At 55.8% G+C, this 14606-nt stretch overlaps 5 protein-coding genes across 5 annotated transcripts; 3 read left to right on the plus strand and 2 right to left on the minus strand.

Annotated features, from left to right (window-relative positions):
• The first annotated feature begins 134 nt into the window (after nt 1–134).
• Nucleotides 135–2670, plus strand: N656DRAFT_147161 (3-oxoacid CoA-transferase). The gene is made up of 7 exons (XM_064808651.1): nt 135–659; nt 730–1014; nt 1072–1258; nt 1309–1610; nt 1684–1795; nt 1857–2196; nt 2265–2670. The coding sequence occupies exons 1-7, from the start codon at nt 362–364 to the stop codon at nt 2397–2399; spliced, it is 1659 nt and encodes a 552-aa protein (XP_064669239.1). The 5' UTR covers nt 135–361; the 3' UTR covers nt 2400–2670.
• N656DRAFT_733577 (uncharacterized protein) lies at nt 2419–3685 on the minus strand. Its single transcript, XM_064812684.1, has 2 exons — nt 3343–3685; nt 2419–3257 (listed from the first exon to the last, which is right to left on the minus strand). The coding sequence occupies exons 1-2, from the start codon at nt 3499–3501 to the stop codon at nt 2517–2519; spliced, it is 900 nt and encodes a 299-aa protein (XP_064669240.1). The 5' UTR covers nt 3502–3685; the 3' UTR covers nt 2419–2516.
• An 867-nt stretch (nt 3686–4552) lies between these two features.
• Nucleotides 4553–5920, plus strand: N656DRAFT_711158 (mitochondrial carrier; the record flags this gene model as incomplete). The annotated part of the gene is made up of 9 exons (XM_064811731.1): nt 4553–4593; nt 4659–4690; nt 4785–4809; nt 4865–4932; nt 5009–5208; nt 5268–5427; nt 5486–5504; nt 5570–5732; nt 5795–5920. The coding sequence occupies 9 exons, from the start codon at nt 4553–4555 to the stop codon at nt 5918–5920; spliced, it is 834 nt and encodes a 277-aa protein (XP_064669241.1).
• Nucleotides 5921–6038: 118 nt separating this feature from the next.
• Nucleotides 6039–8788, minus strand: N656DRAFT_711355 (uncharacterized protein; the record flags this gene model as incomplete). The annotated part of the gene is made up of 7 exons (XM_064811742.1): nt 6039–6784; nt 6841–6914; nt 6968–7047; nt 7096–7234; nt 7293–7841; nt 7899–8486; nt 8550–8788. 7 exons carry the CDS (start codon nt 8786–8788, stop codon nt 6039–6041), a joined length of 2415 nt encoding a protein of 804 aa, XP_064669242.1.
• Nucleotides 8789–10372: 1584 nt separating this feature from the next.
• On the plus strand, nt 10373–14257 carry N656DRAFT_711098 (DNA mismatch repair protein Msh6; the record flags this gene model as incomplete). The annotated part of the gene is made up of 4 exons (XM_064811726.1): nt 10373–10810; nt 10864–11035; nt 11088–13489; nt 13553–14257. 4 exons carry the CDS (start codon nt 10373–10375, stop codon nt 14255–14257), a joined length of 3717 nt encoding a protein of 1238 aa, XP_064669243.1.
• Between the last annotated feature and the right edge of the window lie 349 nt (nt 14258–14606).

Raw genomic sequence — 14606 nt, forward strand, 5'->3', positions numbered from 1 at the left:
TCTTGGCAAACGTTCTGGAGTATTCACATGCTGTCAAGCAAACCTGCAGGCGTGCAGCAGCCACAAAATCGATCCCGAAACTGTGGATGTCTGCCGCTTGCCGAAGCTGGTGCCGCGCTCGGCTGATCGACGCATGGCCGGAGCCAAGATCTGGATGCCGGCAGGGGAGCTCCTCAGTGACGTATAGAAGTCTTGGCGCTCATCAACCTCGGCGGCAGAACTAGGACCGTTGTAGATACGGATAGGCATGAAGCCACGTGCATTCCCTAATTGGCGCTGTAAGGACAGCGAGAAGCATCTTTCCAATTGCATGGTGCTCTGTGACTTGAGGCAACCTGAACTCTATTGTGATTCTTAGAAGATGGCTGGCGTGGCGCGCGTGTTGCGGCGGACGGCGCCTGTTCTGAGGAGGCAGTCATGTGTCCGGCAGAGCGTTGGTGTGAGCAGTGCATCGAGGACCCTGAGGGTCTCGACACAATTCTGGTTAGAAGTCCCTGGCAGTCGGAGCTTCTCATCGTCAAGGAATTGGAGGTCAGCCTCGACGCCCGAAGTCAATCGGGGGCGCTCGAAGCTCTGGGAAAGTGCCGACGACGCCGTGGCCGACATCAAGAGCGGTTCTGTGCTTTTGAGTTCCGGATTTGGTCTCTGTGGTGTCGCATGTAAGCTCTCAAACGAGTTTCCGTGTGGCTTTCTCTGGAGAATTACACTGGACTGACACGCCCTTAACAGCTACACTGATTGCAGCACTCCGCCGACGGGGCCCCGAGTCGCTCCACTCACTCACTGCTGTGTCCAACAATGCGGGGGCTGAAGGACGCGGCGGGTTAGCTCTCCTGACGGAGAATGGCCAGGTCGACCGCATGATCATGTCATACTTGGGCTCTAACAAAATCTTGGAGCGGCAGTACCTGACTGGCAAGATTGCCGTGGAGCTTTGTCCTCAGGGAACACTTGCGGAGAGGATACGAGCTGCAGGGAGCGGCATCCCCGCGTTTTTTACCCCTACTGGCGGGCGTAAGCTTCCCTAGCTGTCACCGTCGTCTGGAGAACGAATTCTGACGAGAACCATAGATACTCTTGTCCAAGACGGCGCAATCCCTGCTCGGTTCGACGCGAATGGGAACGTGGTAGAGTACGGAAAGCCTCGAGAAACGAGGATATTCAACGGTAAACCCTTCCTCATGGAGACGGCGCTGCCTGGTGATGTCGCCATTCTCCGTGCCTGGAAGGTGGACAAGGCAGGAAACTGCGTGTTCCGGTAAGCAGCTACTTGATTGCCTTGTCTGGCTCACTGCTAAACCAGTCCAGATATACCGCCAAGTCATTCGCGCCGCTGATGGCGAAGGCAGCCAAGCTGTCCATTGTCGAGGCCGAGAATATCGTTGAGGTGGGAGAAATCGACCCCAACGATGTCGATCTGCCGGGAATCTTCATCGACCGGATCGTGCCGGCGACAGAAGCACCGCTAGTTGAGATTCTAAAGACGCGGTCGGCTGAGAAAGGTGACGGCTCAAAATCTACTAAGGGGGATGCGCAGTTACGAAGGGACCGAATTGCGAAGCGTGCAGCCAAGGAGTTGAAAGACGGTTTTTATGTTAATCTGGGAGTTGGTGAGTTGGACGTGAAGCAAGGTTGTCTTGGAGGAGACAAGCATGCCAGGCTGACTCTTTCCTCTCTCCCCAGGAATTCCCACACTAGCCCCCTCGTTCCTGCCACCCGGGCAGCATGTCTGGATCCAATCCGAAAACGGGATTCTCGGGATGGGCGACTACCCACTTCCTGACCAAGTCGACCCGTGAGATTCTCTTTTCTCGAAGTTGCTACCTGTGCAAACTCTAACTGTCAGTATTTAACAGGGACATCATCAACGCTGGCAAAGAAACCACGACGCTCATTCCTGGGGCATCGACATTTGACTCGTCCGAATCCTTCGCCATGATCCGGGGTGGCCATGTCGATGTGTCCATTCTAGGAGCGCTGCAAGTCAGCGCGGCAGGCGACCTGGCCAACTACATGATCCCCGGGAAAGTGTTCAAGGGCATGGGCGGCGCGATGGACCTTGTGTCGAATCCGGATAACACCAAGATCGTCGTAGCGACGGAGCATGTTGCCAAGGACGGGACATCCAAGATTGTGCAAAACTGCAGCCTGCCCCTGACAGGGGCAAGGGTAGTGAGCACCATCATCACCGACTTGGTACGTGACCCTCCCTGATCCAGGGCCGGGTGCCAAGAAGAGATGGGCTGACAATTCATGATCTACAGTGCGTTTTCCAAGTCGATCGCAAACGCGGGACCCTGACACTTACCGAGGTCGCGCCGGGAGTAGATGTGGAGGAAGTAAGGAGCAAGACAGATGCCACGTTTGCAGTGGCCGAGGACTTGAAGATGATGGAATAAGCGGGATTTACCATATAGACTTTGGCCTTCTGCTGCATACCTACCTACTTCTATTAGCATCTATGTACATAATAGTACGACATTTACACCAACCCCTGACCTTACGTATCGCCTCATCTACAACTTCGCCTCCCTCTTCCCTTCCCAGCTGGCAAAACCCCCCCCAATCGCCGCGGCAATGTCGTCCACACTCCTCAGGAGCCACTCGCACCCCTCGTCCGTCGCCAACCTCTCCACCCCCTCCGCCTCACCCTTTTCCGAACCGAACTCGTGCCAATGCGTCCCCTGCTCAACCCCCTTCCGCAACCCAAACACATGAGACAGAACCTGCGGCCCGACCCCGGTCTGGGCGCGCAAGCAGGCAATGGCCACGACGCTCGTCAGGTTCCTGCCGACGCTGGCCAGCCCCTTACGATCTCCCGCTGCTCCTCCTTCGGGATCGCCCAGCAGCGGGCCGTAGTGGCTGCCCAGGATGTGCACGGGCAGGTCCGGGTGCGACTCGGCCAGCTTGGCCTCGAGCTTCTCGTCAAACGGCGTGTAGATGCTCCGCCAGAGCTCGCGCCCCCGGCGGGCGACGGCGGGCAGGTTGTCCGGCGTCAGTTCCCGTGATGAGGTCGTCGCGAGGTCGGCCGCCCAGGGCTCAGCCGCGATCCCGGCCTTGAAGGCGCCTAGGCAGTTGATGGTCCGTGGGATGCCGTTGAAGGAGATGCATTTTAGACCGATTTCCCGGATCAGTTCGGCGGTTGATAATGGGGTTAGAGAAGGGTTGGAGGAGGAGGAGGAGGAGGAGGAGGAGGAGGCGATTTGGTGGAGGTTGAGGAGGGACTCGGGTGAGTTGAGGGTAAAAGTTGCTGCTGCCTTTTTTTTTTATTTTGGTTCCATCAAGGGGTGGTTAGAGGTATGCTTTTCACGATTGGAGGGTTGGGTGAAGGGGAAGACTCACTGAGAGCGTCACCCACGGACGCTCGCCATATTGCCGCTCTCTTGCCTCGCGCGCAATGCGGGTGTAGATGTCACGGATGTGTCGTGGGGCCGGTGCTTGGCCGGGGCGAGCGAAGGGCGCGTTGATGAGCGCCTTGAGCGAGGGCGACAGTTTGGACATGTCTCGTTTCTCCTTTTCTGCCTCTACCAATAATTCTTTTCCTCTCCGACGACAGCGATTTATTCCAATTCACATCACAAGAAGGTAGAAGAGAAGAATGTTGAAGACAGTAAAAATCACATCAGGCCTAGCTGCCTTGTCTTCAATTGGTCTGCGTCGCCGGCAGAACAGCATGAGATCACATCATCTTGCAATTGAGATCGGTGTTCATCAGGATCGGCACGCGAGAGGACCCCTCTGTAACCCTCCTGAGCTGCCCCTGTCCAATCCCGCACAACGCCTCCTTGTCAGTGGGGTAAACAGGCCCGACGGGGCAACATCGGCGCTAGAAATTCAACCGAGGAAGTGGGCTGTTGGTGCCCCATCAAAGTACCCCAACCTCCGGCCTCCGCTGTCAGGGGTGGCGCCCGCGATCTGTCTCTCAAACACATTGGAGTTTGCTAAGATCGGGCGTGATTTGGATCATGTTAGGGGATTAAGAGCACAAGAGCCTATAATTGCCTAGGTACTGCTTCAGTACTTATACCGGCGCTAACTCAGGACTGTATCTCTCCAAGACGGCCATGGCTGGTTTTCTACAACGTTTCCAAGTTGCGCCCCCCCTGAGTTTGGGTGAGTGACGGAAAATCAACCAACAACTTTGGTATCTAGCTCCTGGCAGCCCAGTATTCAATACGCCGGATACCTGCACGTGCATGTGCTTACAAGTAGCTGCGGACCCGCTGGAACGGTTATATCGTCCCGCATGTTGCGGCCCCAGCTACTCTTCGGCCATATTCTTCTCCTGCGGCTCCGGCAGGGTCGAGCGGTGACCAGATATGGGGAGCTATCGCCTATCGCGAGCCTACCTAGGTATACAAGGCATTTAGGGTTCTGATTCCCCGGGTTACTGGAGATTCACTTTGGGGGTCGCTTGTAATCTATCTGTGGCAGATGTGGATGCGTGCAATGCATAATACATTGACAGTAATACTTTAACGCTATCCCTATCCAAAAGTTCTGTTGGTGAAGATCGCCTTGCCCTCTGCGCAAACAGGGACTGGTCAGGGCAATGGCCGGACAGAAGCAATCCAAGCAGCCGTTTTGGCTTGGGTGAGTTCTCTGCCTGGGCTCCTGTTGCAGTTCCTGTTCTGACGGTCGCCGAAATCGTCCTGCAGCGGAGCAGCGGCGTCCATGGCAGTGTGCTTCAGTAAGTTGATACCTCTGCTCCGATCTCCAGCGGCAGAAGAATGCCGAGCATAATATCCACAGAACATGCCATGTTCCTAACATATTTGCTCCAGCACACCCGTTAGATCTCACGAAATAGTACGTCAGTATGATGCGAAACCGTCAGACGCGCCCCGAGACTGACACCACCTAGCCGAATGCAAGTGCTCCAGACACGCGCACCCATGCTTTCGACTCTATACAAGTTCGCCACACGAGACGGTAAGGCCAATAAACTCAAGGGAAACTGCCCTCGACAGCGGTTAACCAGCTAACCTGCTGTTGTTGCCACCGGTAGGCATCATCTCCCTCTGGTCTGGTCTCTCCGCCTCGATTCTCCGACAATCCACATACTCGACCGCCAGATTCGGTCTGTACAGCATTCTCTCTCGTCAACTACAACAAAGGACGGGAAACCCCAAGTTGTCCACCACTTCTACCATAGTTTGCGCCGGCGTAGCGGGAGGGTTGGCGGGTATGGTTGGGAATCCGACAGAGGTGAGCTTGCTATGCGCGTACGGGATGTCCTTCTCGAATGCGCTGACCGTTTGAACCAGGTCGTCCTCGTCCGGATGTGTGCCGATGCGGCTAAACCGAGTGCAGAGCGATTCCGTTACTCAGACGCCATAACCGCCTTGTGTCGAATCACCGAGGAAGAAGGATTGAGGGTTTTCGGGAGGGGGCTGTCTGCCAACGTTGTCAGAAGTGTGCTCATGAGTAAGAAACCCCAGAGTGAGACGCAACAAGAGAGAGAGCTCATCAATGCTGTGGATAGACATCTCGCAGATTGCGCCGTAAGTGGACACCGACTCCTGGCTTGCGCAAAGTGGCCAGGTTTGGAACTGACCTGTTGCTACAGTTACTCTGCGGCGAAGCGAATCCTCCTGTCGCGCACCCAGCTCCGCGACGACATCCGAACCCACGCGCTGGCTTCGCTCTTTGCTGGAACAGTAGCCACGACGGCCTGCGCGCCGGCTGACGTCCTCAAGAGTAGGATACAAAGCGCGTCCAAGGGATCAAGTGTATGTGACCCCTCAAAGTGGTCAATTTTCCCTGCTAATCTGGTTCTTGGGCCTTCTTGTAGGTGCTGCACGTCGTCCGTGATGGACTGAGCAAAGAAGGACCCGGATTCCTCATGAAAGGGTGGACGCCCGCTTGGCTCAGACTGACGTACGCCGGCTTCTTTTCCCTCATCGCGATGATCGGCTGACTGGGAGACAGACCACACACCGTATTGACATTTGTATTCATGGAAAAGCTGCAGCAACTCGTAAACATTTCTGCCTCGTCTCCAGCACGTGCGACGGTGTGACATCCGGGTTCTAGATTCAAGTGCCAAACTCGGGTAGATTGGACCAATTGAGCCAGTCCAGTGCGGCAGCGTCGTCCCAGGGATACATGCTCAAAGCCGGGTCAAACTCGTTGTTAACCCTGCTGAGGGCTTCGACAATCTGATCGTCGGACATGGATGAAAACTGGATCGGCTCTGACCAGAGACGCGGCTCCAGAAAACCGGATCCAGATGGGTTTGTGGGGATTGCGTCTGCCATGCCGAAGCTGGCTCGGGAGTTGTTATTTCGGGAATAACTAGGTGTGGCTGATGGTTGCGAGAGGCCTGGTTTCGCCCCTCCGCGGGATCTTGGAGCGGTCTCTGTAGACGAAGGCAGCAACGCTGCCGCCTTTTTGACGATGTACTTTAGATACTTGCCGTATAACGTCGACATACCATTGCGGTGCTCTGTGGCTGACCCGATGCGCTCCAAGACCTCTGCGGTTTCTTCGATCAGCGTTCGGACACTGGGTGCTAGGTTAGAGCTGCCCGCGAACTGGCCGCTTAGCCGCAGGGCAAAGCAGGCTGCAAACGATATCATGATTGCCGTGTTATTTGGCATGCTTGAGAGTTGACCCTCGCCCTGAATCGCCGCGCGCATGACGTTGAGTGCCGAAGACAGGCCTGCGGCGTGAAAGAAGTGGCGCACCTCGGTCGGGGCGGTTGGGTGGTTGATGACGCTACTGTAGATCGACAGGCGTGTGTGCGTGACAAGAATTTGCACGTACGGTGGTAGTCGATGCTCTGACCCGGGTCAATCCTGCTGGCCCCTATTCTCTCTCAAAATGGGCTGGACTTACGAGGGCCGCTGCCAATGGAGATGCCCCATTTCGCATGCCATTCGTCAAAGAATTTCTCCACAGTCATCTGGATTCTGCGATGCGCGTTAGAGAAGACTAGGGAAGCGGATGGTAAACCAATACGTACGTCCCGGCAACGATAGAGCCGTCTGCTCGGCCGTCTATGGATCTGTCGCAGAGCGCCCGGATGGAGGCGAAGAGGTCGTCCTGAACTTGGTCAGAAGTCTGTATCACACCTTCTGCCCACTAACCTACCAAGTCCCTTCTTAACACTGCCATAGATACCAGATGTCCGTCCATGGTATCGGCAATGTTGGACAAATGCCACTGATCGCAACCCCTTAGAATAGGGGTGACAGGGACGGTATAAGCGCGCCCGCGTGCCAAGCACATTCTGAATCAATGTCAGCTCACTACTTCCCTCCAGGGCGCGAAACCTAAGGAGCGCATACCCTCGTTCTAACACAAACAATGCAATCCAGCATCTCTCCCGTCTCCTCAACAATCTCAGCCCAAGTTCTGAGGTGGGATCCACGTCGCCAAATCCGTCCAGGGACAAGGCCACCTTGGGATCAATACAATCTGCGCGGGCAATCCCACCGCCGCTAGGAGGGCCGTTCCTATGTCCGGGGCCGTCCCTAAGCGAAGCGACCGGCACCAGAATCTTGTGCAGCGACAGGTCGAGCGCCATGGTACTGGCCATGGAGACATACCAACACGTCTCGTCGTCTGTGCTGTGCTTACCGGGGAACATCCAGGGGACATTAACCATGAAAGCGAGTACTATCTCGACGGAGCGGTAGCGGTCCACCATGATGCGATTGACGAGTGTCTTGCAGTGGTTGGAGAGGCGCCGCGAGAGCGCGGCTGCTGTCGGCATGAAGAGTGCAGCAGCGGCCGCGATCGAGGTGAAGAGGAAGGCGGAGCGTGACCGCGTGAAGGCGGCCGTGTAGAGGACAGGGTCAAGACCCCAGCGGGTATGGGCGAGGCTGTGATGGAAGCTTTGATGCGGTCAGGCTTGGCCAGGGGAGGGGGTCATAACATAATATGATACTCACAAGGCGAAGAGGGTGTCAGCTTCTTCGAGTGTCATCAGCCCCAGATCGATTGGATCTAGATCGGGCCCAATGTCGAGGCTGAATTGGGTGAATCTGAAGAACTTTTCTACTTCTGATATGTTCTCGTTCTGCTTGCTCTGGCGGGATCGTTGGGGCGCCACGGACTCAGTGGCCAGGGAGTCGTTTCCCGCTTTGGGTGAAACATGCAGGTCGGAAGCTCGGGCCAGAAGCTGGAGCGGATTCTCGGCATCGTCGACGGCAAGGCTTTCCTCGGCAACATGGCCCTGGGAAGGCGTTGACTCCTGCGGCATACTGATGATGTCTTGATCAGACGCAGAGCTATCGCCGGCGTCCGAGGACACATCGGGCAGCAGGATGTCGCTCTGCTTTGAGGCCCGCCGGGGCTCGGCAGTCCCGGCGCCGGACTGGTCGCGATTGGCTGCCGCTAGACCGCCATTCGGCGCGGACCCGAGCAGGGCCTTGAGCTCCGAGACGAGTTTGGCGCCGTCGGTGCCATGCCCGCTTCCCCCGGTCCGTCGTAGGGCCTGCTCCACCTGATGCAACGCCTTTTCCAACCCTGTGCGCTTGCTGCGAGCAGGGTTAGCAATGGGCTCCGTTCGGTGGTTAAAGAAGGGAGTTGTAGGATCTGACTTTTTGACACCTTTGCGGCGGCCAACGTGAAAGTCGGGCCGGACGCACTGGACACCCAATTGGAGGCAGCGATGACAGCGGTCGTCATTCTGAGCGCGGCCCTTCTCACATTTGATCTTGGACCGCCTACACACCAGGCAAGCGGCTGCCCTGCGGCTGTTCTGATCCCTAGGCGAGTCGCGAACGCCCTCAGCTGCAGGCGCAGCAGCCTCGGCCCGATCCTTGGAGTCGACATCCATTGCGCAGGCGCGCACCCGTTAGGTTGTGCCCTTTTCGCAGCCACTCAATCACAATCCCCGCCTTTTTGCGTTATGTTTGCGGGGAGCTTTGCCGTGTGCTGGAGAGGAAACTTGAATACGCAATGGCGCTCGGGCAGGTGGCAGCTGACCATGACAGGGCTGCCAGGTGGAAGCGAGCGCCTAGAAAAAGCCCCCCAATAACCCCCCTTTTGTGCCTGCTGCAGGTGCCAGGGACTGATAGTCGACACAGAATACCGTCGACACCGAGGGCGAGGCGAAACCAAGGCATTGCTGCCCGCTTTTGAAACAACTCGACCGGTTTTAGCAGCTCCAAAAGCTTTTTTGGTCGAGGTTGAACTCGACATCGGCATCACAGGGTCCGCATACTAGGGTGTTACATATATCCCAATTCCCATCGCTGCCGGCTGGGCCAACGCCGCTGTGGAATGCTGGTGTCGTCCACAAGAGGATTTAACCGTGCCCTGTGAAAGCTTGCCGTTTCTCCCGCCTTGGCCACTACCAATCGATATTTGACCAAACTGGGTAGCCTCGGAGGTATTTTGCCTATCTAGCATCAGCGCCTCGCAGCCGTCGTCGCGAATTTAGTCACGGAGCAGCGGAGAAGCGGATCCCTCGTGTCGGAGCCCAGGCCGGGGCGCTCTGTCCGCTCACGCCAGGTAGTGGTGATGAGAGATCATCGAGACTGCATTATCTTGCCGTGACTGCTAAGGCACATTTATAGCAGGTTTCGGTTTGAGCGGCTTCGTTGATTTCTGCTGACTCCCATGGTGCGTAAACCCCCGAGGTAGAAAAGCGTGACATCCATTGGAGTGCTCTTGCCCGTTGACTTGCCGTGCTCCCGTGGTTGGCTCGGCTTTCAGGCGTGCCATTGCCACGTGCTATTGCCGTTAAGATATCACACATGGTGAAATTAGCTATGTACATACTCATTTCATGGCCGGAACGACTTCACTCTAGGCTTCACTCCCTTCTGCACATTGCACCTCCTGCTTACATTGGTGAGTTGGGGACCATGTTGGGTACCGTACACGCCCCGCATCTTGGCCTCCTGAAAACGGCCCACCTTGTATGGTATGTATACAGTACAGATGTGCGGAATCACTGTCGGGTGAAATCCTGAGTTAGACGGTAACCCTTCATTTCTTTGGTTCTGGTGAAACTACTTTCGTGTATTATTGCGAAATCAATGGATACCAGCTTGAGGTTCCTGGTTTCGGAATTGAGAGCTTCACGAAATGTAACGTTAGGCCTGTTTAACGACCGTTTCGGACTGGGCGCGCTGTAAATGAGACCTGGGTAATTACGGAGTACTAGTGGTAACTTTTTCATTCCGATCGTACTATACTTGTATTGTACTGTACTGTACAGTACATAAGCTAGTCTGGGGCGGGCGCGCCTATGAACGCTAAACTAGCTCAACGCGGACGCGACTTCCTGGAACCTCGCGTTTCTTCGCGTCCCACTTAGAGAGAGAGGAAGGGCCCGGATCTCCCCCTTCTTCCTCAGTTACATATCATTCAGTCTTCTCATCAATATCCCCCAAACAAACAAGACTTTGACAAAATGGGAGAAAAGTCGACCGCAGCGGCTCGTACTCCAGCGAGGACGCCGTCCGCAGCGAAAAAGGCCGGCCAGGCGCCCTCGACGGGCAAGCAACAGAGCATCCTCGGCTTCTTCTCTAGGACAGCTGCCGCCGGGAATACTGGTGGGCCGAGCCCCTCGCCATCTACCAAACAAACGCCCAACAGCAAGAAGGAACAAAATGGGGACTCTTCACAATGCTTGAAAGAGACAACTCGGTCCAATTCGATGCTCATATCCAGACGCACCACCACCGTCACGCCCATTGCCAGCAGCGATGCAATTGAGCCCTCGAGCTCGCAGGAGAACAGAGATGAGAGCAATGCCAAGGTGCTTAGCGTCAACCTTCCATCGTCGACTTCACCTGCTGAGATCCTGGAGAAGCAGAAAGCAAGCCTGCATAGCAGCCCGTCGCGCAAGGTAGAGTTCCCAGCACGCCCCTCTTCTTCCACGGTCTAACGCCCATTCTGTAGGCAAAAAAAGCCATAAACTACGCCGAGTCATCCGATGAAGACGACGATGGTGTCTTTGCCGTCTTGAATGCCAGGAAAGCCAGACAAAGACGTTCCCGTCCCGCAATCGCGGATGAGGAGGACGAGGACAACTATGAGGCGCAGGCCAACGACTTTGACGAAGCCGACGATGGTAAAGCGTTGCCCATAACTTTGAAGTGATTCTTCGCTGACAATTCTCTTAGATGATGTAGATAATTTCGTTGTTTCCGATGAATCAGATGCGCCTTCCCGGTCGAAGAAAAGAAAGCGGCCTGCCCCGCAATCAACAGGCCCACGCAAGAAGTCAAACGTCTCCTCATCTCCAGATGATGCACGTTCCCCACTAGCGGACGAGGATGAGATGATGGAGGACATTCCGCCGTCAACCTCGACCGCCCAAAAGTGGAAATACAATCCGGATGACGTTCAGCCAAGCGAGCCTTCGTCCCGGGCGCCCAACCCTACTAAGAAGCCCTCAGGCCCGAAGCCGAAGCCGAAGCCTCACACCAGGGAGCCTGAAGAGAGGTATCCGTGGCTGGCCAACATCCTGGATGGCAATAAGAACCCTCCTGGGCACCCAGATTTCGACCCAGGCTCCATCTATATCCCACCGGCAGCTTGGAAAGGATTCTCTGCCTTTGAGAAGCAGTACTGGGAGATCAAAAGGAACCTCTGGGATACCGTTGTCTTCTTCAAAAAGGGCAAGTTCTACGAGCTGTACGAGAACGACGCAACAATTGGACATCAGCTGTTCGACCTCAAGCTCACCGACCGCGTCAATATGCGGATGGTTGGCGTCCCGGAGTCTTCGCTGGACATGTGGGTCAACCAGTTCGTGGCCAAGGGCTTCAAAGTCGCTCGGGTTGACCAGATGGAGTCCGCACTGGGAAAAGAGATGCGCGAGCGTGACAGCAAGGCGAGCAAGGCCGACAAGATCATCCGCAGGGAACTCACATGCATTCTGACCGGCGGTACCCTTGTTGACGGGAGCATGCTGCAGGACGACATGGCCACGTATTGTGCAGCCGTCAAAGAGTCTGTTGTGGATGGCAAGCCCGCATTTGGCATTGCCTTTGTCGACGCAGCTACCGGCCAGTTCTTCATCTCCGAGTTCGAGGACGATGTCGATTTGACAAAGTTTGAGACGTTCGTCGCGCAGACATCACCTCGCGAGTTGCTTTTGGAGAAATCACGTCTGTCAACCAAGGCCCTGCGTATCTTGAAGAACAACACCGGACCTACTACTATCTGGAACTACCTAAAGCCGGGAACCGAGTTCTGGGATGCCGACCGCACAAGGCGTGAACTGGATTGCAGCGACTATTTCAAGCGGGAAGGTGGAGAAGAGTCCTGGCCAGAAAAGCTCAAAGAAGTCAAGGAAAAGGACCTAGCCATGTCCGCCCTGGGAGGGCTGACCCATTACCTCCGTGTCCTCAAGCTAGACCAGAACCTTTTGTCCCAAGGAAACTTTGAGCGGTACAACCCTATTCATCGGAATGGCACACTGATTCTGGACGGCCAAACCCTCATCAACCTGGAAATTTTCGCCAACTCTGCCAACGGCGGCCCTGAGGGCACACTCTTCAGTCTTCTCAACAGGTGCATGACGCCGTTTGGGAAGCGCCTCTTCCGGCAATGGGTGTGCCACCCTCTGTGCAATGTCCAGAAGATTAACGAGAGGCTTGATGCGGTGGACATGCTGAATGCGGACAGGGGCATTCTCCAGCAGTTCTCATCCCAGATGGCAAAGATGCCCGATCTCGAGCGGCTAATCTCCCGTATCCACGCTGGCGCTTGCAGGCCCGATGACTTTGTCCGGGTCCTCGAAGGATTTGAACAAATCGACTACACAATGGGCCTTCTCGGTGCGTTCGGCGGCGGCAACGGGCTAGTGGACAGGCTCATCGCGGCGATGCCTAATCTCAAGGAGCCTTTGAGTTACTGGGAGACAGCGTTCGACAGGAAGAAAGCTCGCGATGAGAGGGTGCTGGTTCCCGAGAAGGGCATCGAAGAGGACTTTGATAGCAGCCAAGACGAGCTCGAGCGGATCAAGGACGAACTACATTCATTGCTCGAGAAACAAAAGTCGGCGCTAAGGTGTAAGACACTCAAGTTCACAGACGTGGGCAAAGAGATCTACCAGATTGAGGTGCCCAAGAACGTCAAGGTGCCTGCGAGCTGGCGCCAGATGTCTGCGACCGCAGCCGTCAAACGCTACTACTTTAAGGACCTTGAGAACCTAGTGCGGGAGCTCCAAGAGGCAGAGGAGATTCATTCTCAAATCAAGAAGGAGGTGGCTTCAAGGTTCTTCAAGCGGTTTGACGTTGACTACGAGGTTTGGCTTCAGGCGATTCGCATCATATCGCAGCTGGACTGCCTCATTAGCCTGGCCAAGTCGTCCTCTGCTCTGGGCGTGCCCAGTTGCCGCCCGGTATTTCTGGACGATGAGCGGAGCGTGGTGCAGTTCAAGGAGCTCCGCCATCCTTGCATGGTCAACACCGTTGCTGACTTCATCCCTAACGACATCAACCTCGGCGGCGACGAAGCGAAGATCAACCTGCTCACAGGCGCAAACGCAGCGGGGAAGTCGACAATCCTTCGAATGGTGAGTCTGCTCTTTTGCAGCTTCCCCTCCATTATTCCCCTGTTGGCTAACGCCTCCCCCCAGTCTTGTATCGCAGTGATAATGGCCCAGATAGGGTGCTACGTGCCCGCCGCCTCAGCTCGCCTGACCCCGGTCGACCGGATCATGTCGCGCCTCGGGGCCAACGACAACATCTTTGCCGCCCAGAGCACCTTCTTTGTCGAGCTCTCCGAGACGAAGAAGATACTCTCGGAAGCGACGCCGCGCTCGCTCGTTATCCTCGACGAACTCGGGCGTGGCACCTCGTCGTACGACGGCGTCGCCGTTGCCCAGGCCGTCCTACACCACGTCGCGTCCCACATTGGCTGTGTCGGCTTCTTTGCTACGCACTATCACAGTTTGGCGACCGAGTTTGAGAACCACCCAGAGATAAGGCCGCGCCGCATGCAGATTCATGTGGACGATGCTGAAAAGCGGGTTACCTTTCTTTATCGGCTGGAAGACGGCGTTGCGGAGGGGTCGTTCGGTATGCACTGTGCAGCGATGTGCGGTATTCCTTCGAGGGTGATTGAACGGGCCGAGGTCGCGGCCAAGGAGTGGGAGCATACCAGTCGTCTAAAGGAGAGTCTGGAGAGGGCGAAAACGGGATGCTATATCCCCTTGGGTGTGCTGAGTGATGTCGCCAGTCTACTACGCTGCGGTTTGGAGGAAAGGGAAGGAGAAGATCGCGAGTGCGAAGTCGATGAACGAGGGATTGAGGTCTTGCTTCGTGCTATTGAGGCGCTCTGAAGGGCTTGCTGATTTGGCTGTTGCACACTTATTCGCCTGCGGGAATGTGTGTCTAAGTGGAGAAAATGTCGAGGGTTTACCAAGGTAGACAGCACTTGGCTCTGGCTTTGCTGAAAGTAGGGGCGTTCTGTGGGTGGCTGGGCCGATAGGGATTGCTGCGCTTTGGTTGTTCGCTAAAGGAGGGAGATTCTTCGTGTCGACATGTTGGCCATAATACAGATTAGAGGTCAGAGACTCGTCCGTGTACTGTACTCTAGACTAGAATACTTCGGAAGAACTCATCGCGATAAGTTTGGGGGATTAGGTGCGGCTTATTCATGCTTTGTTTGGGATAGCTGATGTTTGGCTA

Source organism: Canariomyces notabilis, assembly GCF_033297395.1.
Source record: "Canariomyces notabilis strain CBS 508.74 unplaced genomic scaffold N656scaffold_14, whole genome shotgun sequence".
NCBI classification, from domain to species: domain Eukaryota; kingdom Fungi; phylum Ascomycota; class Sordariomycetes; order Sordariales; family Chaetomiaceae; genus Canariomyces; species Canariomyces notabilis.

Coding starts and splice junctions, on each gene's coding strand:
- N656DRAFT_147161 (XM_064808651.1), top strand. CDS start 362: ATGGCTGGCGTGGCGCGCGTGTTGCGGCGGACGGCGCCTGTTCTGAGG. Junction 1,259..1,308: donor GCAGGAAACTGCGTGTTCCG/GTAAGCAGCTAC, acceptor AAACCAGTCCAG/ATATACCGCCAAGTCATTCG. Junction 2,197..2,264: donor GCACCATCATCACCGACTTG/GTACGTGACCCT, acceptor CATGATCTACAG/TGCGTTTTCCAAGTCGATCG.
- N656DRAFT_733577 (XM_064812684.1), bottom strand. CDS start 3,501: ATGTCCAAACTGTCGCCCTCGCTCAAGGCGCTCATCAACGCGCCCTTC. Junction 3,258..3,342: donor GTCCGTGGGTGACGCTCTCA/GTGAGTCTTCCC, acceptor TAAAAAAAAAAG/GCAGCAGCAACTTTTACCCT.